Raw genomic sequence first — 22,747 nt, 5'->3', positions numbered from 1 at the left:
GCAGAAGTAACTACAATACACCTACAATGCATTCGGAAGGTCTTCAAACCCATTCATTGTGTATGTGGTGAGGGATGAACATATTCTATTCAAAATCGGAGAAAAATGTTCGTCTTACGACAAGTCACAAAATCCAATCAGATCAACAAATGAAAATAACGGCTGTCATTGTAATGTGTTACACAACCATCTGCATTTTGTCACACTGCAACACCATAGCAAGTGTGAATAGAGTGACAGTTACTTTAAAGAAATAGCCAGATTCTCAAATAACTGTCTTCACATCATGACAAATAACATGGCTGGGAGGTCATTGTTTGTTGTGCGGTCCACAGTCATGGTTTCATTAAGTGAAATGCATCAAGTGAAATACGTGTACAACAATCTTGTTCAACACATTCATAGTGCAGGCGGGAACAAGCTTAAAGTAAAAAGCAGCGTTTAAAATGGTTACGTATTAAGAGTTTTTTCTATCATTTTGCTTTTTATGCAAATTGATTTTGGTGATAATCACTCTGATTGGCTGTTAGCCAGGAATCAGTAGTTACTTTTCGTCCCCCGTCCAGTAATCTCCTAACTGTAGTACAAGGCTCTAACAGGCATATGTTGTTGTCTTAATGCACAAACTTGATATCTCTTCGAAACAAACATACAGATTGCTGACTGTGTGAATTTTTCTTTCATGGAATCGGCGTGGAAGTAATGACTTCCCAGTTATGAAGAGCAGATGAACCAACAGCGTGAATGCATGCGCGCGTTTAACCCCTGGGCGTTATTTTATTTTAAAATGCCAACAAAAAGCCAAAAAATGGTCAAATAACACTCAGGGGTTAAACTGATAGCGTTAACTCAGGTGTTAACTCTCCCCATATTTGAAAGGCCTTTACTGTACGTGAATTGCGTTGCATTACAGCCAGTCGTGTATGCTTTCTTGATGTAACGTTCACTAAATTCTAGATTTGTGTACCCTGCTGTTTCTCTTGATGCTAGTGATTCCATAAGTAAGGACATTAATAAAATGGTTGTTTATTTTATTTGGAAGAAGAAACACCATAATCTGAAAAAAAAAACGTGTTATCTGCACCAAAAATGGAAGGTGGTTTTGAACTATTGAACTTCATGGACATGAATGAATTACACATTTAGAGTGAAGTGGTTAAAGGAATGTATAAAAGCTTTGGGATCTTTATTGTATTTTTTATCCATACATCCATCCATTTTCTTAACCACTTGTCCTCACAAGAGTCGCGGGGGGCGCTGGAGCCTATCCCAGCTGGCTTCGGGCAGTAGGCGGGGTACACCCTGAACTCTGTATAACAAGTTCAGTAATTTTGGAGGTCTTCAATTTTTGTTATTGTGTAACTATAATGTCTCAAAGCTACCTGTTAAATTGTCAGCGTTTTATCACCAAGCGTTGTTGGCATGGACAATGTGTTACACCTATAATTTTTACCCCACATAATGCTATAATTTGGAACAATTATTGTATTGTATTATTCTTAAAAGGAGCAAATCATGATATTTGCAAAATTGGATTGATAATATTTTCGTGAAGGACTTATTTAATTGTAATGGCTAAATCCTTAGTTACTCTGATCTCTTACTGGAAAAGGCATTTCCTATCAAATTTAAAATATTTAATTTTGTTATTAATTGTTCCTTTTAAGTTAAGAGAACTACATTTGAAAATATAACACAATATTTACTTGTAACAACAATATTAGATGGTAAAACATTAAGTTTTTGAATCTAAGAACAAAAATGTGTATGTTTTGTTGGGGAAATTTAATCCATAAATGCAATCTCTAAATTTAAAACCTTTATTTAAAGTGTTTTTTTAATTGAAATTGACTATTATTTTAAGTCTCTGAAATTGATAACGAACAAGAAATGCCAATTAGTAATTAATATCCATGCAGAAACATTCAAAAAATAACTCACTGAGCTAACTGAATGTTATTATGTATGTGCTTTATTTATTTATTTATTTATTTTTGTTTATTTATTTTTATTAATTATATGATACATGTACCCCTCTGTGAGTCTTCACCTTATCGTGGTGGAGGATGTCCCAATGATCCTAGGAGCTATGTTGTCTGGGGCTTTATGCCCCTGGCAGGGTCACCCATGGCAAACAGGTCCTAGATGAGGGTCCAGGTCAGGGATGCTGTCAAGCTGAACAAGGAGTCCTATCGGGCCTTTTTGGCCTGTGGGACTCCGGAGGGAGCTGACAGGTATGGGCTGGCCAAGTGGAACACAGCTTTGGCGGTCGCTGAGGCAAAAATTCTGACATGGGAGGAGTTCGGGGAGGCCATGGAAAACGACTTCTGGACGGCTTTGAGGAAATTCTGGTCCACCATCCGGCGTCTCAGGAGAGGAAAACAGTGCACCATTAACACTGTATAGTGGAGATGGGGTGCTCCTGACCTCCACTCGGGACGTCGTGAGTCGGTGGGGAGAACTTCGAAGACCTCTTAAATTCTACCGACACGTTTTCCTTTGAGGAAGCAGAGTCTGGGGAATCTAAGGTCGGATCTCCTATCTCTGGGGTCAAGTCACTGAGGTGGTTGGAAAGCTTCTCGGTGGCAAGACCCTGGGGGTGGTTAAGATTCGCCCAGAGCCAAGCTAAAGGTACAAGCGAAGCCAAGCTACTAAAGGCTCTGGATGTTGTGGGGCTGTCATGCTTGACACGCCTCTACAACATCGGGGACAGTGCCTCTGGATTGGCAGACTGGGGTGGTGGTCCCCCTTTTTAAGAAGGGGGACCGGAGGGTGTGTTCCAACTTTAGAGGGATCACACTTCTCAGCCTCCCTGGTAAGGTCTATTCAGGGCTGCTGGAGGGGAGGGTCCGTCGGGAAGTCAAATATCGGATTCTGGAAGAGCAGTGTGGTTTTCGTCCCGGCCGTGGAACAGTGGACCAGCTCTACACCCTCGGGATTCTTGGGATCCCGCTGGAGAAGCTGGTCGATGTAGCTGGAGAGAGGTAAGTCTAGGTTTCCCTCCTAAAGCTGTTGCTCCCGTGACCCAACGTGGCTAAGTGGTACTAAATGGATGGATGGATGATACATGTAAATTGGGTTAACTGATGTTTGCATTATTCATCTATGTTCAATAAATGTAAAAAAAATGTTTTTAAAAATTAAACTCGAAGCGTCTTGCAGTTGCGGCGCAACGTTCCGTCATCCTCGCACCTCACCACAATGAATGGGTTTGCCAACGGCGCACTGCACCCTGACGAGTGCAGTGTGAAAGCGATTCTACACGTCTCAATGGGGAGAAACACACAATTTCATGATTTTCACATATTTTTTTAGATCCACTAATCACGATTATCACGTCTTTTTTAATTTTGTGTGTGCATGTTCCATGACTTTTGCTTGCGAGTTGTCGAAAGTGCGTTTGTGGATCGTCGCACACGCGCATTTATTTTTAGACAAATAACGTTGTTTCAAGATCTTCACACACACACACACAAGTCCTCAGATATTCACATGTGTCTAAGGCCCGTTCCTCCTTGCCTCCACGGGGAGGCAGTGTTGCTGAAAGGTAATGAGCCGTTACTTGTTTAAAATTGGAAACTGAAAAACAGAAATCGAGTCTTTATCTGACCTTCCATTAGGTGTTTATTTTGCACAAGTCGGGAAACAAAATGCAAACTTAGTTTGTTTCCCTTGAGCTTGTTTTGCCTTCACTCGAAAGACAATCTTCTTCTGCTCTTAAATTTTCTTCTTCTATACCACTAAAGCAGCGAATAAACATAAAATAACACATAACATTTAAAAAGACGTGAAAACTGCTGATATATTTGTGGATCTGAAAAACATCATAATCAAGAAAATGTTTGTGGAGCTGAAAAACACGTGAAAATCACGGATGCATTTGTGGATCTCAAAAACACGTAAAAATCATGACTTTATTAGTGTGAATAATTTTGAGACAAATCTCTCCCCATAAAGCTGACGGCGCTGTTGACTTTCTGCGCAGCAGCGCAACATTTCACATTGAGCGCATGCAGTGTGAGAAGTGCTTTACACCAATTTTTCTCCAGCATGAAAAAATCGTCACATTTCTGTTTCTGTGGTCGGCCTGTTGTGAAGCATAATGTACAGTGCTGTAGTTCTAAGCTTACCATTCCATACCATACCTTACCTTGCTATAGAATTTCAGTTTTATTGTTTCTATTTAGATGCACTAAAATGTCCTTCTTGTCCTTTCAGCCTGCAAATATTGGTCATCCATCCACGTTAAATACCCCTGAAGGAAATAAAGTGGATTTAGAGGCATTCAGGCAATTTACAACAATTATCACCCCTGCCATAACTCGAGTGGTGGACTTTGCCAAAAAACTACCTATGTTTTGTGAGGTACGTACAACTGCAGAATCAACAGGAGTTGTGAGCAGCTATGAAAGACCCTCACGGCCCAGGCCACTTTCGGGGTACTGGCACGCTTTGATACTGGTACATCATAATTGGAATTTTTTTTAAAAGCCACAGTAAATCTTCAACATATGGATCCCTCCCCCCCAAGCAGCATGTTGTGTGCAAAGTTTAATGAATTTTTCACACATTATTAGACCTCTATCAGTGGTCTCCTTCTCAAGGTTTCTCCTTTTTCCCTGTAATGGAAAACACTTTTCAACATTTTTTAAACAGAAAACATCTTGGGAGTTTTATGCATTTTTAGGCTTTCAAAAGTACCTTTGTTTTCTTGTCATATATGTGTCGCAACAGCATCAGTGTTTGATGACATGTACTGGTTTAGGTAACTTCATTTTCAGTATATTTAAATGAACCTGTCACAGTTTGGAAAGTACATCAGATTACATCTCTTGGGAGAGTTGAAATGTGGCCTCTTTTAAGTGGAAAGGGAGAAAAAAATTCAGTAAAAACAAAGCATTTTTGAATTGCAATGGTTGAATTGAATGATGACGGATATAGAAGAAGAAACGGCCCCCCAATGCATGCCCATGACGCTAGGTCTGCATATGCCGCCCAGTTTTTGCTGGTGGTAGGGAGCCTTTTATTTTTTTTCTTACAATTAATCGCACAAAAATTACACTAAAAGACATATTTTTTGCTGGTCCTGATGTGTGTACAAAATTTAATGTTGTTTAGACTATCGAAATCAGCGATTTTTTTATGGCAAAAATGGAAAAAAACTCATAGCAAAACTGAGAATAAAAAATGTTCAAACTTTTCCGATAGCTGAAACGCAGAGACAGCCTAAAAAAGTTTCACTTATATCACTTACATGGTCAAGGTCAAGACATGCTCAACGCTACCACACCAGGTAGTGAGCAAAGAGCTTCAGACAGCTAGTTAGTGTGGCTAAAAGTGTTGCTGAGACACTCCTAAGTCAGTAATGATCGCCTGGTGGCAAATAAGATATCGGTACACTTCGACAACTATCATCCTCACGAAGGGTCATCATACCGTCGTGAGAACAATAACAGAGTAACAGAGGAGTTAAATGTGTATTCAAGGATCTTTTGTTGCTGCGTCTTCCGGGTGGATCATCTTAACAATTAGTTCTCGATCCCATCAATCAATTTGCCGTTTTGATGTAGTGCATGCTCACGCTTGATCGTTTTTTTCAAAGAAGATAAGCATCAACCAGTGCTAAAGAGCACATTGATGACGACGATGATGATGATGATGGTGACTGAGGTTGACGCCGAAGTTGGAAGCGTTGACGCGGCGGCTATGATCACGTCATAAAGCCTCACCGGCTAGCGATGCTAACGCCGGAAAACACAGAGCACAACCGAGCACTTCTGCACAGGCGGACGTTCAATCGGACGACGAAGAGTACCCCGAGTCCAATGCATATTCATCGGAGGAGTGGGTACAGTCTGATCACGGAGAAGACACTGGTTCTGGACTACGATGCCACCATGAATGGAGCGGATAAGATGGATCAGAACATCTCTTACCATCCGGTATAGGAACTGAAGGATATGAGGAAGCCAGACGTAACACCACCGTAACGTCACCGTATCATGATCCTGAGAGTAGACTTGATGGCAACATGGCCAAACACACACTGCAGTATATACTTGCTATTCCCCGGGAAAAAAAAGCCAGCAAGAAAGTGTAGCGTCTGCACGCGAAGGGGCAATCGCAGTGAAACTAATCTGTTGTGCAAATCCTGCTGCGTCCCCTTGCACGCAGGGGAGTGTTACAAAAAGAAAAACTGTATTTGAAACATCCACACAATTGTAAATATTACCACGGTTGCACACATTTGTAAATAGTTTGCCAAATTGTTTTGTTAAATTGTTACACTGTTGAATGTAAATAAACGTATTTTGCTATCAAAAAACACTTTTTCATTGTTGGTGGTAGTGTTTTACAGAAGTAAAGCACTGTTTGGGTGTTTGTGGCATCATTCATGGGAAAAAAAGGTGTCAAATTCACTAGAGTGCATGAAATAATATAGTTTCACAAAAAGCTTGATTTCTCCGTATTTTGTTTCAAAACAGAACATTTGGGTGAAACTAACCATTTTCTATTGTTGATTACTGAAAAACGGAATAAGGTAGAAACAAACTTTTTTTTTCTGATGAAAGATGAGAGTCCAATCTCATGATTTGGTAATATGTGTGTTTCCATAGTCCAAACACAAAATTTTCTGTGGACCTTGAAAGATCAGTCAAAATGCTTAAATCAGCTGGCACCCACGGCATCCCTTTTCTGAAAACGTCTGGCAGTCAAAGAGTTAATAAAGGGGACAATTGGCATCCCTGTCTTGTGCCTCTCTGTAGAGTAAATTCTGAGATATAATCCCATTAGTAGTAACTGTATCTTTACGAGAATCATATAATACTGACACCCAATGAATAAATGATTTCCCAAAGCTACATTTATTTAGAACAGCAAAGAGAAATGACGGGTTAACTTTGTCGAAGGCTTTTTCTACGTCTATATCATACCTGCCTTTTTATCATGTTGCTGGGACATACAATAAGGTTAAAGAGTCTCCTATTATTGTTAGTAGAATTTGACGGGAGGGTGGGGTATTTTTCTGGCTTTAATAAAAGTTTAATTCCTGCTGTATTCATGTGTGGATGTACAGTATGTAACCATTGGTTTTAATTTCTGTTACTACTCTTAACTCTTTGACTGCCAGACGTTTTCAGAAACGGGATGTCGCCAGTGCCAGCCGATTTAAGCATTTTGACTGATCTTTCAAGGTCCACAGAAAATGTTGTGTTTGGACTATGGAAACACACATACTACCAAATGAAAGATTGAACTCTCATCTTTCATCAGAAAAAAAAGTTTGTTTCTACCTTATTCCGTTCTTCAGTAATCAACAATAGAAAATGGTTAGTTTCACCGAAATGCTCTGTTTTGAAACAAAAAGCGGAGAAAAAGAGCTTTTTGTGAAACGATGTTATTTCATGCACTCTAGTGAATTCTACACTTCTTTTTGTCCATGAATGATGCCACAAACACCTAAATAGTGCTTTACTTCTGTAATACACCACCACCAACAATGAAAAAGTGTTTTTGGATTGCAAAATACGTTTATTTCCATTCAACAGGGTAACAATTTGACAAAACAATTTCGCAAACTATTTACAAATGTGTGCAACTGTGGTACTATTTACAATTATGTGGATGTTTCAAATACAGCTTTTCTTTTTGTAACGCTCTCCTGCGTGCAAGGAGAGGGACCAGGATTTGCACAACAGATTACTTTCACTTTCGATTGTCCCTTTCGCGTGCAGACGTTACACTTTCTTGACGGCCTTTTTTTCCGGGGAATATCAAGTAGCAGGCTGTACCCACTCCTCCGATGAATATGCATTGGACTCGGGGCACTCTTCGTCGTCCGATTGAACGTCCGCCTGAGCGTGCTCCGCGTTTTCCGGTGTTAGCATCGCTAGCCCGTGAACCTTTATGACGTCGTCATAGCCGCCGCGTCAGCGCTTCCAACTTCCAACCTCGGAGTCACCATCATCATCATCGATGATGATCATCGTCGTCATCAATGTGCTCTTTAGCGTTGGTCGATGCCTTTCGTCTTTGAAAAGAATTCCCAAGTGTGAGCTGCTTGCAACCGCCATTGTTCGCTTTAGCTCCGCCTCACGTCTTCTACTGCCGCGTCAACGCTTCCAACCTCGGAGTCACCATCATCATCATCGATGATGATCATCGTCGTCATCAATGTGCTCTTTAGCGTTGGTCGATGCTTTTCGTCTTTGAAAAAAAATGCTCGAGCGTGAGCTGCTTGCAAACCGGTCGCTCTTCTCTTCCCTTCCCCAGCCATTGTCCCCTCTCGCTCCGCCTCACGTCTTCTACTGACGCCTACGCAATCTTGTCAAAAGAAAGTCATCGCTGCCCTCTAGGGGCCAAAAATAGTCATTAGGCTCACTAGACCTGCTTGAAACTTTCACCACAGCTGGGCAAGGCTTTACTCCACCCGTTTCCAAAAAAAAAAAATGGGTTGACGTCTTTTAACGTCTTTGGCGCTCCTCCGTAGGTTTTTGCAGAACGTCATTTAACGTCTTTGGCAGTAAAAGAGTTAAGAACAATGGAGCAAGCCTTAATCAAAAGTGATTAAAAATATATATAACCATCCGGGCCAGGTGGTCTGCCATTAGGCATACTATCTAGAGCACTATACAGCTCGTTTATAGTCAGTGGCGCATCTAAGATATCTTCATATCCAGTAGATAACTGAGGCATATTTAAGCTACTGACGAATGCCTCAATATGCTCAGGGTTAGGCTTGTTAGTTTCTGAGTATAGGTTGCGATAATTGTTATAAAAAATATTATTAATTTCTTCTGGTGAGTGTACCAGTTGTCCCTTTAACAGCCGTTATAAGAGATTTTTCCCAATTGCGTTGAAGTTGGTTTGCAAGAAATTTACCTGATTTGATATTATATTCAAAGTTGTTGTATCTCAATTGTTGTATTATAAACTCTGTCTTTGGATAATATATCGTCTAACTGTATTTTTGTATTTTGTAAGTCAGTCCATATTTAGTTATTTGGGTTTATTGCGTACTCATCTGTCAGTTGTTTAATTTTATCTTCCAGGTCTTTTTCTCATTTTTTATCCTGTTTCTTTTTATAAAATGAATATGATATAATTTTACCTCTAATTACTGCTTTCCCAGCTTCCCAGAGAAGAAATGGAGATAAGTTTGAAGCAGTAGCGTAAATATCGACAGTGCAGCCGGTGCGTCTTACCGGGGCCCAGAGACAACGCAGGGGCCCATGACAGAAGGCAAAGAAAGAAAGAAAGAAAGAAAATTAGGAAATAAACAGAGTTATTTTGTAAATATGATGTCGGAAATGATCATTTAATCACTTGACTTTGGCATCTGTCAGTCACGATGAGTCTCGATGATGTGATGCGTGTTGAAAATAAAGTGGTATAGTGTGCGTGCCATCGCCGCCGTCCCCGCCGCCTACGCAGCCTCAGGGGAAGAATTTGACGCCAAATGCAAAAAGCCAATATCGCATTTGGCTCAGGCGCTCTAAATCATTCTCCAGATACACTAAACAAGGAAACAAGTGTTTTTCTGACAAATGCTACTTTGAACTTATAGGAGCGTCGTAAATGACTTCGCTGAGCGCGGCGCGCAGATGAGCTTCTAATGAGTGAGTATAGCTACAAATTATTTTTGTTATAAAGTGCAGTTAGTGGGATTCAAATCTATGGCAAATTACTTCATTGTTTTTTGGTGCCATAGTGAGCCTTTTGCACATGTTCAAACATATTTAAAAGTTGTAAAATAGAATATAATATATATTTTTTATGTATTTAATGTAAGGTATTTTTTAATGTTTAATATAGATGTCACAATATTAAAATTGGAGGGCCTGACAAATCACACTTCTCTCCAATGGCTGTGCGCACGCACGTGTGTGCGCGCATGTGTGTGTGCGTGCATGCGTGTGTGCGTGCATGCGTGTGTACGCGGGAGCGCTCAGTGTGTGAGTGTGTGTGTGTGTGTGTGTAGTGTTTTTGGGGCGGTGGATGGGAAGAAAATTAAGGGGAGGTGGGGCCCAAAAAATTTTTGCACCGGGGCCTCTCAGCATGGTGTTACGCCACTGGTTTGCAGAGTCATTTATTTCCAGCAAGTCTGCCCACTCTCTTCTTATAATGTTGTCAAACTCTGCATCATTTAGCAGTGAGATGTTAAAACGCCATGTCGGGGTGGTTTGAAGGTATAATAAACTTTTAGGGTGAGGAAGACTGGTAGATGGTCGCTAATTATAATAGGATATATTTTTATACCAATTTTGTCAGCAATATAATTATTTGTAAGGAAGAAATAAATTCTTGAAAAAGACCAGTGCACCGCGAAAAAGAAGATAAATTACTTCTTAGTCGGGTTTTTAAATCTCCAGCTGTCGACAAGGCCAAAATTATCCATATATTCCGTTATTCCTTTAGCGGATTGTAATCACCTTATACATGTCGTATTATTAGAACGATCAATTAATGGATTTAATACTGTGTTCTCCTCCAATAATAATAGTAGAGTTCGCTGCTATATCAAACAGCTGAGAGAAAAAATCGTGGAAAAAGGCCGGATCATCATTATTAGGAGCATAAAAATTACCAAATGTATATACTTGATTAAATATAGTTACCTGAATAATAATGTATCGGCCCTCTGGGTCTGTTACTGTATTATTTAGAGTAAAGAATAAATTCTTATGTATGAGTATACAGACTCCTCTTTGTCTACTGTTATAAGAGGCAGAATATACTTGACTGAAATTCCTGTCAAAAAATATTTTTTCTTCTGATTTTTGTAGATGGGTTTCTTGTAGGAGACAAATCTGCTTTTAACTTTGAGAGATGGTCTAAAATTGTTATATTTTTTGCCTGTGGGCAAACGCCACACACATTCCAGGAAACCAAAGCTAATTTATAATTACAGACAATATAAACTCAGTCCTGTGTGTATATACGTATGTGTAAGCTGCTTGTTAATATTAGCATGTTGTAGGATGGAATCAGAGTGGTTAGGTGGTTTATGTGATTTGTGTGAATGGAGAGTATCAAGAGGGGGGAGCTTGAGGACCCAAATGCGGGAAGACAGGGTGAGGAGGCAGAGGTTCAATCAAAAGAGGGATTTTAATTTCTACAAACAAAAGCGATCTCCAAATTACAAGGTAAAACATAAACGTGGGGGAAACAACAAGGCAAAAACGAACAGCATGACATGGGGAAAAGACTAGGCAAAAACGGGCAGCATGACATTAGGAAAGACAATGAACTGACACAGACAGAGGGGAGACAGCAGACTAAACACACAGACGCTAATGACACAACAAGACACACCTGGGGCAAGACACAAGTGGCTGAGGGCACTGATTGGATCACACGAGGAAGGGCAGGATCACACTTAAGACCAAGGAAGATACACAAGGAAAACAGAATCCAAACATGACAGAGAGGTAACGTGTAAGTAAATATGACAGTGAAAAAATGGGGAGGTAGGTGGATTTAAAGGAAATTGGTGGGGGGTTAAACATAACAATACACCAGTAAATGGTAACCTAAACAAGATTTTTTGTTTAAATATATTTTAGATATAGTTATGTATTAATATTATATTTGTAATATAGCCTAGACATAATAGGTATTCATATTTTAGGTTTTAAAACCACATATATATGTATACATCTAATAATCGAACAAAGTTCAGTTCCACCATACCAGTTAGAACAGCCAGGGAGTGGAGTTGGGGTTCCGGAATAGTTGGCCATCGATGTATAGCTTATCAACGACCATCGTAGTCCGTTTACCCTAATGCCTAATCTGTCTCATTATGGGAAACAGTACCTTTCGCCGCTCATTAATCTCTCTCGGGAATTGGTCATTCATCCCGAAAGAGGTCCTTTTAAGCTCCTGTCCTTTACTTTTCACAAATTATTTCTGTTTAAAATGCTTAAACTTAGCTAACTTTTTAATCGTCTCCAACTTGGTTGAAACAGCCGCGAGTGAAGAACGTAACTTGGCTTTATCTCGTTGGAGGTCCCTTACCTGTTGGCCGACGAATTCCAAACTCACCTTTAATTCCTTGACGCCCTCGCGGATGAGGCAGAAGACATCTAGTTTTTATACTGACGAGATGTCCGTAGTAGCTAGACTATCTCGCGATAGTCACAGCATCTCGCGATCTCTATTATCTATTACTCTATTATGACAGTCTGTCATCTATTGGTCAGAAAGTCCAAGACTCATTTCCCCAGTGATGGACTCAGCCCTAGAATGATCAGCTTTTGCAGCAGGTTCTGTAGATTTATTGTATTGAAGGTGGAGTTGAAATCTCGGAAAGGCGGGCAGACGTAGGAATTCCTGCATTCCAGGTGGGTGAACGCTGTGTGAACCCCTGATGAGACAGAATCATCTGTGGAGTGGTTCTTCCCATAAGCGTACTGGCAAGGGTCCACAGTGACGTTGATAGTTTTGTCTGTGCCATGATTTGCTTATCAAAGTACTTCATGACTACTACTGAGTGAGGAGTATTTACCAATATTGTGAGTAAAATGCTGATACATCTAATGATGCAAGGGTACTCAAGTGAAGATGTATCCCTGGTTTATACTGCTGGGTGTCATCTGGAGCGAACCTTGTACAGTACAGTATCCTGCAGGTCCTGCAGGTTTTGGAGGTTTCTCACTTCCAACACAAGCTGATTCCAATCAACAGGATCGTTATCAGGCTTATGCAGAGCTTGCTGATGAGCTGATCATATATCAGCTGTGTCGGAGAAGGGCAACATGCAAAACCTGCAGGATTCCGACCCTCGATGCCCATCTCTGGTATACGGGATATTCCCCCTCTGGTAGGGCTCGACACTGCGACCAGCTCACCCGCAAATGTGGCTATTTTCTTTTTTACCAACACAGGCTGTAAAGCTGCTACACTACATACAACCTCCTACCGGCCCGAGCAGAGCAGAGCAGATTCAAGCTGGTTTGCCTCCAGGTACAGTCCAGTCCAGGCTTCAGGCCCAGAATAGGCTACTAGCTCACCATCCACTTGGCCAATTCTGAAGCTTATTCATATGCTTCATTCATCTCACTCGCTCAACGTTCAGTTTGACTCGGTGCTCTGTATCGCTTTCTCAGCGCTCGGCGCTCAGTTGGTCGTCTCCTCAGCGAGCACCACTCAACTCTCATCTTGACCAGCGGCCAACTACATCCGATTTTAACCCGCCCGCACGTGACCGCGTCAGTACATACTAGTCATGCGCGTCACGTAATCACATGACACCGGCAGAGTGACGTCAATACAAAAAGGGAAAGCCAATAAAAGATCATATTGGTGCAATTGCTTTGTTACTTGTATTTTGACAAATGCAACGTGTGATAGGCATCATGTCTTACTTGGCTCAAGGCGGCCAGTGTGACTCGTCCTCACGCGACTGTAGACTTCCAGCATGAACACACCATTTCGAAATTATATGTAATTGCTAATTAAGGACGCTAAGAAACCGCTTGTTAATTAGTCTGTCATTGAATGATATGGCACAAGTCTTCGGCGTTAGCAACTAGCCTCTAATAGGACGTAAACATTGACAGTATTACTTTCGGACATAAAATTCAGACAGAAAAAAGTCCATCAATGCATTAACCATTAACTCTTTGACCGCCAGACGTTTTCAGAAAAGGGATGCTGTGGGTGCCAGCCGATTTAAGCATTTTGACTGATCTTTCAAGGTCCACAGAAAATTTTGTGTTTGGACTATGGAAACACACATACTACCAAATGAAAGATTGGACTCTCATCTTTCATCAGAAAAAAAAGTTTGTTTCTACCTTATTCCGTTTTTCAGTAATGAACAATAGAAAATGGTTAGTTTCACCCAAATGCTCTGTTTTGAGAAAAAAAACCTGAGAAATCAAGCTTTTTGTGAAACGATATTTCATGCACTCTAGTGAATTTGACATGAATGATGCCACAAACACCTAAACAGTGCTTTACTTCTGTAAAACACTACCACCAACAATGAAAAAGTGTTTTTTGATAGCAAAATACGTTTAATTACATTCAACAGTGTAACAATTTGACAAAACAATTTGGCAAACTACAGTGGTACCTTGGCTCACGAACTTAATTGGTTCCCACAGAGAGTATGTGAGCCGAAAAGTTTGTCTTCCAAACAAGTATTTCCCATAGGAAACCATTGAAATGAGAATAATCCGTTCCCAGGTCCCCATAAAACACAATTTTCTACTAAAAAAGCCTTAAAACTACACAAAATATACCTTATTTTATGTATAATAAATGTGCTATTGTATTGTAATTAAAGAAATACACTGTACTGTATAATAAAGTGTTTTTATTTGCAAAACTTGCAACTTGCCTTTGTGATGGTACAGTAGTTGAAGGCTTGATGGAATGGAGTGGGAGGAGGAGGGAGGGAGGGAGTAACTGTTTGGAAGGAGAGTCCTCCGGTGTGGCTTCTCTTCTTTGCTTCTTAGGAGACTCTTTATCCTTGTTGCTGACTAAAAACCTCTTAATTGACACCTGTTGCTTTCTGAGTTGTAAGGTCTTACAAAACTGAGGCATCACATTATCATTCATCATGTTGATGATTCTCAAAGCCACAGTCTTTTCTGAATGGTACTATTCGATAAAAGCTTGCACATCACTCCACTTAGTTAACATGGTCTTGATGCTCTCACTTGATGCTGCAGCCCTCTCCTCCTCCTCGTCCTCACATGACAACTCCTGAATGGCTTCCTTCTGCTTGTCCTCTTGAAGGCGAATCAAATCCTCTGTGTTGAGGACCTCATTATGAACTTCCAGGTTGCCTCTTGATGATATCCGAGTGAAGTTGCCGTGCTTTCTCTGCGATAAGTCACACAAACGCACACCTCGTTCGTGTTTTTCGATGATCTCCTTCTTCTGCTCGACCGTAATTTTCTTTAATGTCTTCTTAGGCTTAACACTAGCCTGTGGTGGGGTCTTTTTCGGTCCCATGATAGCAAAAGTACACTCCAAAATGGTCCAAAATGTCTACCAAACACAAACCACATCCGCACTCAAAGAAAGGGGGTGATGAACTGGGACGCCGTGAGCGTGCGTCAGCTTCTCGTGATTTCTCATGTCGCGTGATTTGGTTCGTCCGCCGAAAACTAGTTCGTCAGCTGAGACTATATGCTCGCGAATTTAATGTTCGTGAGGCGAAAAGTTCGTGAGCTGAAGCGTTCGTGAGCCGAGGTACCACTGTATTTACAAATGTGTGCAACCGTGGTACTATTTACAATTGTGTGGATGTTTCAAATACAGTTTTTCTTTTTGTAACACTCCCCTGCGTGCAAGGGGACGCAGCAGGATTTGCACAACAGATTAGTTTCACTGCGATTGCCCCTTCGCGTGCAGACGCTACACTTTCTTGCTGACTTTTTTTTCCGGGGAATAGCAAGTATATACTGCAGTGTGTGTTTGGCCATGTTGCCATCAAGTCTACTCTCAGGATCATGATACGGTGACGTTACGGTGGTGTTACGTCTGGCTTCCTCATATCCTTCAGTTCCTATAACGGATGGTAAGAGATGTTCTGATCCATCTTATCCGCTCCATTCATGGTGGCATCGTAGTCCATAACCAGTGTCTTCTCCGTGGTCAGGCTGTACCCACTCCTCCGATGAATATGCATTGGACTCGGGGTACTCTTCGTCGTCCGATTGAACGTCCGCCTGTGCAGAAGTGCTTGGTTGTGCTCCGCGTTTTCCGGCATTAGCATCGCTAGCCGGTGAGGCTTTATGACGTGATCATAGCCGCCGCGTCAACGCTTCCAACTTTGGCGTCAACCTCAGAGTCACCATCATCATCATCGTCGTCATCAATGTGCTCTTTAGCATTGGTCGATGCTTTTCATCTTTGAAAAAAATGCTCGAGCGTGAGCTGCTTGCAACCGATTGCCATTTTCGCTTCCTCAGTCATTCTCCCCTCAACACTCTAGCTCCGCCTCACGTCTTCTACTGACACCTACCCAATCTTGTCCAAAGAGAGTCATCGCTGCCATCTAGTGGCCAAAAATAGGCATTATACTAACTAGATCTGCTTGATACTTTCAGCACAGCTGCCCAAGGCTTTCCTCCACCCGTTTCCAAAAAAAACATAGTGAACATCTTTTAACGTCTTTGGCGGTCCTCCGTAGGATTTTACTAAACGTTATTTAACGTTTTTGGCGGTCAAAGAGTTAATAATTGCAAATATCTAAACAATGTAGGCTATTCTATTAATCTATCAAAGCTGACTTACATTAAGAAAAATGATGGGTATGAAATCACTTATTTTCCTTTTTTTTCTTTATTACAATCAGTGGTCCATCTAGTCACTTCTATTTACAATATCATAATTAAGTACTAGGCTTCCATTCTCCATTCTAGTTGTTGGTATGTCAAAAATAAATATACCTAAAAATAAAAAAAAACCCTGCTGTAGCGATAATTGATGTCGTCTTTATGGATGAATTAGTAATTTGATCGGCGCTTGAGGAGATTGTGATTCCCTCAATCCCCTACGGGGCACCACGTTCTGTTTACTTTCACTTTTGGAGAAACACAACAAAGAAAATCAAAATCCTCATTAATTTATTCATAATCTGAAGTCGCCACATTCAATGTTCGTGGTTCTTTGTATCAATAAAGTAATTTACTAATCCACTCTGACACAAGCACAATTGATATTGAATAAAATTTTGAAACACATGCATTTATTCACTACGGTTACACATACCGAATCAAAACACTGTCTACCTAACTATCATACGGTGAAAAGAAAAGCAATAAAAATGAAGCTAATAAAAAATAAAAAGGGAACAATTTAACAAGGTAGAAAGGAAAGGTTTGACTTGCCAAATTTGAAATGGAAATTGCACCAGCGATATGTCAAATTGACTATGAGGCGTGCAATTTATGAGAGTGAGTTGAATGGAGCTAGCAAAGGGAAGGTCAATTAAAGAAAAAAAATGCTCCCAAAGGCAAGGGGGAAAAAAATATTCCACAGTTAGATGAGGTGCGACGCAGCTCGGGGCTCCCGGCAGATGAGGGGCGGTGCAGCTCGGCTCCCGGTGGATGCCGCTTTCAGGCGAGGTCGGGAGGCTTCAGCCGGAGTTGTACTGTCGGCGCGCGAGGAGGTCTGAGTCTCAGCTGCCCAATCCAGCTGCTGAGGCCGAGATCCGCTTGCGTGCCTGCGTCCTGAAGGAGACCAGCTGTTGAATTAGATCGCACTGCGACAGGATGCTCGGAGGATGGAGCAGGTACGGGTTGATGTGTTGGAGTGCGCGCTGACAGAGTCCAAACTGTGGTCGCTGGGTGGTACACGGGGTCACAGAAAAATTTGTGTGCGATTTTGTGTCACTGAGGTGGGACGAAATACAAAAAGGAAGAAAAAGGAAGAGTAGAAAGTCTGTCAGGCAGCTGGTGTGTGCCGGGGTTTGGAGCATGGCGGCGCGTTCGGTGCTAAATCGCCAAGTCCGAGACACGAGATGCCACGTCGTTAAAAACGACACCGGAGAGTCCTTTTGTCAGTTTAGACGAGGTGCAAAAGGGGTAGGTAGGTGAAGCAGGAACGACGGTGCCGGAACAAGAGCGCTGGCCGAGGTTCGCGCCAGTTGCTTTAAAGTTGCAGGGCGTGTCCGTCAAAAGGGGTGCGGGCGTTGTCCCTCTTTGGTTCAACCGAAGTCAGAGACTTTTAAACTCCAAATTATCAAAGAATTAATAGTTAATTTTGGTCAGGCTGGCAAGTCAAGTTTTTCCAAGCAAAACATGTTATCGTTACACATATCAACTAATAACGCATCATGAGATAATTTCGTTCTTTCCTGACTAACAAAATAATCTCTGGGTTTACAATCATCATTCCTGTTGAAATACATATGACATTCTCCTTTATAGACATAACATGACGTGAAACATTCACTTGTGCGTAAGTTCACTTATATGTGCCGAGAAAAATAATAAAATAATACTCAGTCATAGTATGGCAGTTTTATTTTATTTTCATCTGTTACCTGAGTTTCCATATACCCCCTGCAATGTGCTCACATACCCCTGGTTGGGAAACACTGCATCCGAGGACCTAATCCAAAGTTTTGTTGAGGGGCCAGTCTTGACTGATCATGATGCTGCCCGCCGGCTGAGAAGCTTTGTTTTTCCCAAGGGGAAGAGGTTTTGGAGACATCGCAATAAGAGCTGGCCCATCTGCATTGAACAAACTAATGTTCACATAAAAGCAAAGCTTTTTTTTCAATGTTTTCTTTTAAAGTAATATAAAATAATTGACCTGTTTTATTGCAGACAGATCTTGTTACAGTAAAATATTTTGCAGCTATATGTTGAGTCGCTGTCAATCTTTACGTCATCTGCAAAGTGAGACAACTATACATCAGCAAATATGGTCATGCTGTATCTCCTCCAAAAAAGGTGCGACCAAAACCTGTGTGGTGCGACAAACTGAAAAAGTTGGTAGCGCCAGTGCTACGACTGAAAGGTTAATGTAGAGCCCTGCCCCTCTGGTCATATGTGTTGTGTATTTTCTTTGAGAAGCGACTCTGTAGTAGCCACTGATCAATTGCTGGGTTGGCGAAGAAATAACTTCCTCTGACACAGCCATGTTGGTTTGAAAAATATTTTATTATGGAGAATTGCTAATCTCAAAAGTGACTGCAGTCCCCCAAAATTGTGCATTCTTTAATTAAAGCAAAAGGAAAGCACTAGTTTTAATCATTTTTGCAACAACATTTTTAACAAATATTGTTACTTATTTCTTTCTTCTTGTCAACAGCTGCCATGTGAAGACCAGATCATCTTGCTAAAAGGCTGCTGCATGGAAGTCATGTCATTGCGTGCTGCTGTTCGCTATGATCCAAAGAGTGAGACCCTCACACTTAACGGAGAAATAGCAGTCACACGAGGTCAACTGAAGAACGGAGGCCTGGGTATAGTGTCAGACGCCATTTTCGACCTTGGTGTTTCACTGTCCTCCTTTAACTTGGATGACTCTGAGGTGGCTCTTTTACAAGCAGTTATTCTGCTTTCATCTGGTAAGAACTGAATCTCGGTAAATTTGCAGAACATAATTTGCCTAATAATCCCCAAAATATGAATAGAATTAGTAATTTAATTTGAATCAGTGTAACGAGTTGACAGTGACATACTGTTAAGAAATATGTTTGTTGACAATGAGGATGTTGAAAATTTTGACGGCCTTGTAACAGAATAAACGAATCGATCCGCGAGATTATTTCAACTGTGCTCCAGTGTTGAAGGTAAATATAGGCTTATATGGAGTTATGTACCCGCAGACGCGACATTTGCTGATTTAAAAAATATATATTTAAGGTTTATAATAATAGCACACCGGAACAATTCAGAAGCAATTCATGCTACGTTCACACCAAAATTGGGGGAAGCGTTCAGCTGTTCTCCCAAAAGTATTTACCCACGTACAAAAATTACATACCCTGCCGTGGGATATTATAACTTTTACCACAGAAAAGTGTAGTGTCTTCGAAAAGGTTCCTTGTAAACAGATATTTAAACTTTAAACATCTGAAACAAAACAGAAAAACACTAACATTGAGTCGTCATTTCCTACTGGGTGCGTGGTAGAGGTGCAATAGATCAGCATTAATCAGTAGTCGGTTTGGATCAGGGCCCACGGTTCGGATCGCCTACGATCCGCAGATTGGCTGGTGGGTGGGGGGGAAACAACAACAACAAAGTGCACTTTCACAGTAGACACCGACAAGGAAGCTGAAACATACTCAACATAACACACCGCTTATGCTCAGGGTAACTTCAAAATAAAATTTGCTAAATAATACATTGACGGCAGTGCATAGCCTTAGTAGACATTTACTTTGAAAGTGGCCCACGTCACTCGCGACGTGATGGCTAGCTTGACTTCCCTTTTAGACTTAGTTTTGATTGACATTAAAGTTGCGACCAACATCAACATAACGCTATCCCGAACTCGTATTCAATCGCTAATTTAGGATGCTAAGAAACCCCTAATTAATTACCCCGTCATTGTATGATACGGCAGAAGTCTCCGACGTAACTAGCTAGCAGCCTGTGGCTGGTAGCTGTAAATGAGTTTGAAAGCTTGTACCTGGCTTACTTAAATTCTTTTTCAATTATCTGAACCAAGGCTACTTTGTAATTCACTCTCCATGTTTAAAGGGAGGGAATGTGCCTTAAATTGCACTTTGAGGCAGATCACAACCTCCTGCCCATTCTGACACATTCTGTTGTTCTTCCTCTTTTTATTAGGTTGACCTAGCACATGGATATTACTGCTATGAGGGGTTTGGGGAAATACGTAGCAGCAATTTGACTGCTTTTGGTGACTGTAAATCTGTCGTTAGTAGATTGTTTTTCTTCTTGTGTGGCAGGCTGGCGGTTTATTTAAAGGGATACTTTACTTTACTACTTTTTTTGGTGACATTCAGCAGTAAAAAGTTAATTTTTTGTCCAGAATGAATCTGATACCTTTATTGTTTTTTTTTCTACTATTTAGAACATTTTAAAAAAAATCACCTGTGCTGAGGAAGTAGGTAACGACCAATCATGGCTCTCTTGTTTTCTGGGTTTGGTCAGCAAACTGAACCATGATTGGCTACCCACTTCCTCAGCACAGGTGATGTCATCTTCAGTTGACAGCAAGTGGAAAAATTGGTATTTAAAGGTATTAATTGTACTTGAACAATAATGAAATTATCAAATTTATTCTGGACAAAATATAAACTTTTTGCTGCTTAAAATGTCTCAATGAGTCAAGTATCCCTTTAACATGGGGTTTTGACAGTTGCCGTCATATTTTCGGGACCGAAGCACCGTTCCAGATCGTTTCCGGATCTAATGTAGTACCGGACCGTTCTGGTCCACTTTCACCCCTGCCCTTGACGGTAACAGCAACACATTTAAACCGGATCTGGCACTCACTAGCTTAGCAATTTATATTTTACATTTAAAACGGGATGGGGGAAGAAAAAAAACATTTTTCATTTCTAGAATTTCGGCTAATAGCTAGCACACACACAGACACAGGTTAACAGGACAAAATGAAGCACAGAGGGCAACAGGTGGCTTAAATAAGTCTCCTAACTAAGGGACGGGTCAAGGGGCAGGCCATCAGGATCACTTCACAGGCAGTGGGGAAAATAAACCCCCCACTACACATGTTCTCCCCATGTGTGGGTTTTCTTCTTCCTCCCACATTCCCAAAACATGAATGGTAGGTTAATTGATCACTTTCAATTGTCCCAAGTTGTGATTGTGTATGTGAATGGTTGTTCGTCTATGTGTTCCCTGAGATTGGCTGGCAACCTGTCAGGGTGTACCCCACCTACTGCCCGAAGACAGCTTGAACAGGATGGATGGATGGATTATTAAAAGCACAATGAAAATAAACATTCTAAAACCAGGAGGCATCCTAACTTGAGCCACTTCAACTGGCTCTTTAATGCGGAGGAACAGCGACTACTCTGAGCACCATCCGGATGACTGAGCTTCTCACCCTATTTCGAAGGGACTGCCCAGTCACCGTTTTGAGTTAACTCATTTCTGCAATTTATATTCGTGATCTTGATCTATCAGTGATGACTCTCAGTTTGCAACCACAGATGTCGGTGGGAACATAGATTAACCGGTTAATCCAGAGCTTTGTCTTTCGGTTCGAAAACAGAATCTGCATCAATGTAGATGCCTCACCAATCAACCTGTCGCTCTCAAGTTCCATTCTTCCCTCACTCATGAACAAGACAACAAGATACTTCAGCTTCTCTACTTGGGGCAAGATCTTATTCCTGACCTAGAGAGGGCATTCTGCACTTTTCTAACTGAGGCCTCAGATTTGGAGGTGCTGATTCTCATCTCAATTGCGTCATGCTTCATTCTTTTTTTTTTTCTCTTGAAAGAGCTCAGTATTGTTCATTCGGTAATCTTACCGATTCGACATGTCATCATCATTGCTCTCCCTCTCTTTTTTTTCTCTTTTTTTTATATGCGTGAGTATGTGCGTGTATGGGTGTGTGTGTGCATATGTGCATGCGTGTGTGTGTGCTCATTAATTCAATTAAAACCTATTAAAAATCCCATATCGTTCACCTAAACCAAATACTTCAGAATCCCGCTAGAGTCATGAAGTTGTCAGTAGACCCAAGGAAAGATCAAAGAAAAGAAAGAAAGTGAAATCCAGCACCGACCAGACATCACCTACTACCCACTGGGTCACCAATCAGAATCTTTCACCAACCCCAGAAACATCTAAATTCTAACAAATTAGGGAGACATCAAGGGACCAAAGAAAAGACTGAGGAAAGGAAGGAAGGATAGATGAAGCAGAGTGAGATCCTCAGACATCAGCCTCCACCGATTCAACGACTAGAGGAAGAAGCAGATTGTGCTTGAATTTTGGTGTGGTGGATCTGGCATGCATGAAAACCTCCACCAAAGAGGGGAGCCATCGACCCCAGCCAGGACGGAGCAAGCACAACCCTCCAGGGCTCGCTAGGCCGCGGCAGCACCAAGACACAACCCCTGAGCCCCGCAGAGGCCACCGGCCGGAGAGCAAACTCAGGAGCCCGGAGCGCCCCCCAACCCAACACAGCCCGCGCCTCAAGCCCAACGTAGCAGAACGGGGCACGGCAGGCCCACCAGGCACCCCACCGGCCCACAGCCCCCGCTCCCCCCACGACCCTCCGGATTTGTTCCTCCAAATTCTACCCTTCCAGGTCTCACTGTCA

The 22,747-nt window shown here is 41.5% G+C and overlaps 1 protein-coding gene across 5 annotated transcripts in view; it reads left to right on the top strand.

The window, feature by feature from the left end:
- Positions 1-22,747, top strand: part of thrb (thyroid hormone receptor beta) — a 63,204-nt gene that overhangs the window by 37,327 nt on the left and 3,130 nt on the right. For all 5 annotated transcript variants that reach the window (XM_077547875.1, XM_077547874.1, XM_077547876.1 and 2 more), the window contains 2 exons: positions 4,219-4,365; positions 18,784-19,042. In XM_077547875.1, the coding sequence (XP_077404001.1) occupies positions 4,219-4,365; positions 18,784-19,042 (406 nt within the window). The remainder of the gene's footprint in view (positions 1-4,218; positions 4,366-18,783; positions 19,043-22,747) is intronic.

Source organism: Vanacampus margaritifer, chromosome 17, assembly GCF_051991255.1.
Source record: "Vanacampus margaritifer isolate UIUO_Vmar chromosome 17, RoL_Vmar_1.0, whole genome shotgun sequence".
Lineage (NCBI taxonomy): Eukaryota > Metazoa > Chordata > Actinopteri > Syngnathiformes > Syngnathidae > Vanacampus > Vanacampus margaritifer.
The sequence above is the reverse complement of the archived record's forward strand: the minus strand, read 5'-3'. Positions and strand labels throughout refer to the sequence as shown.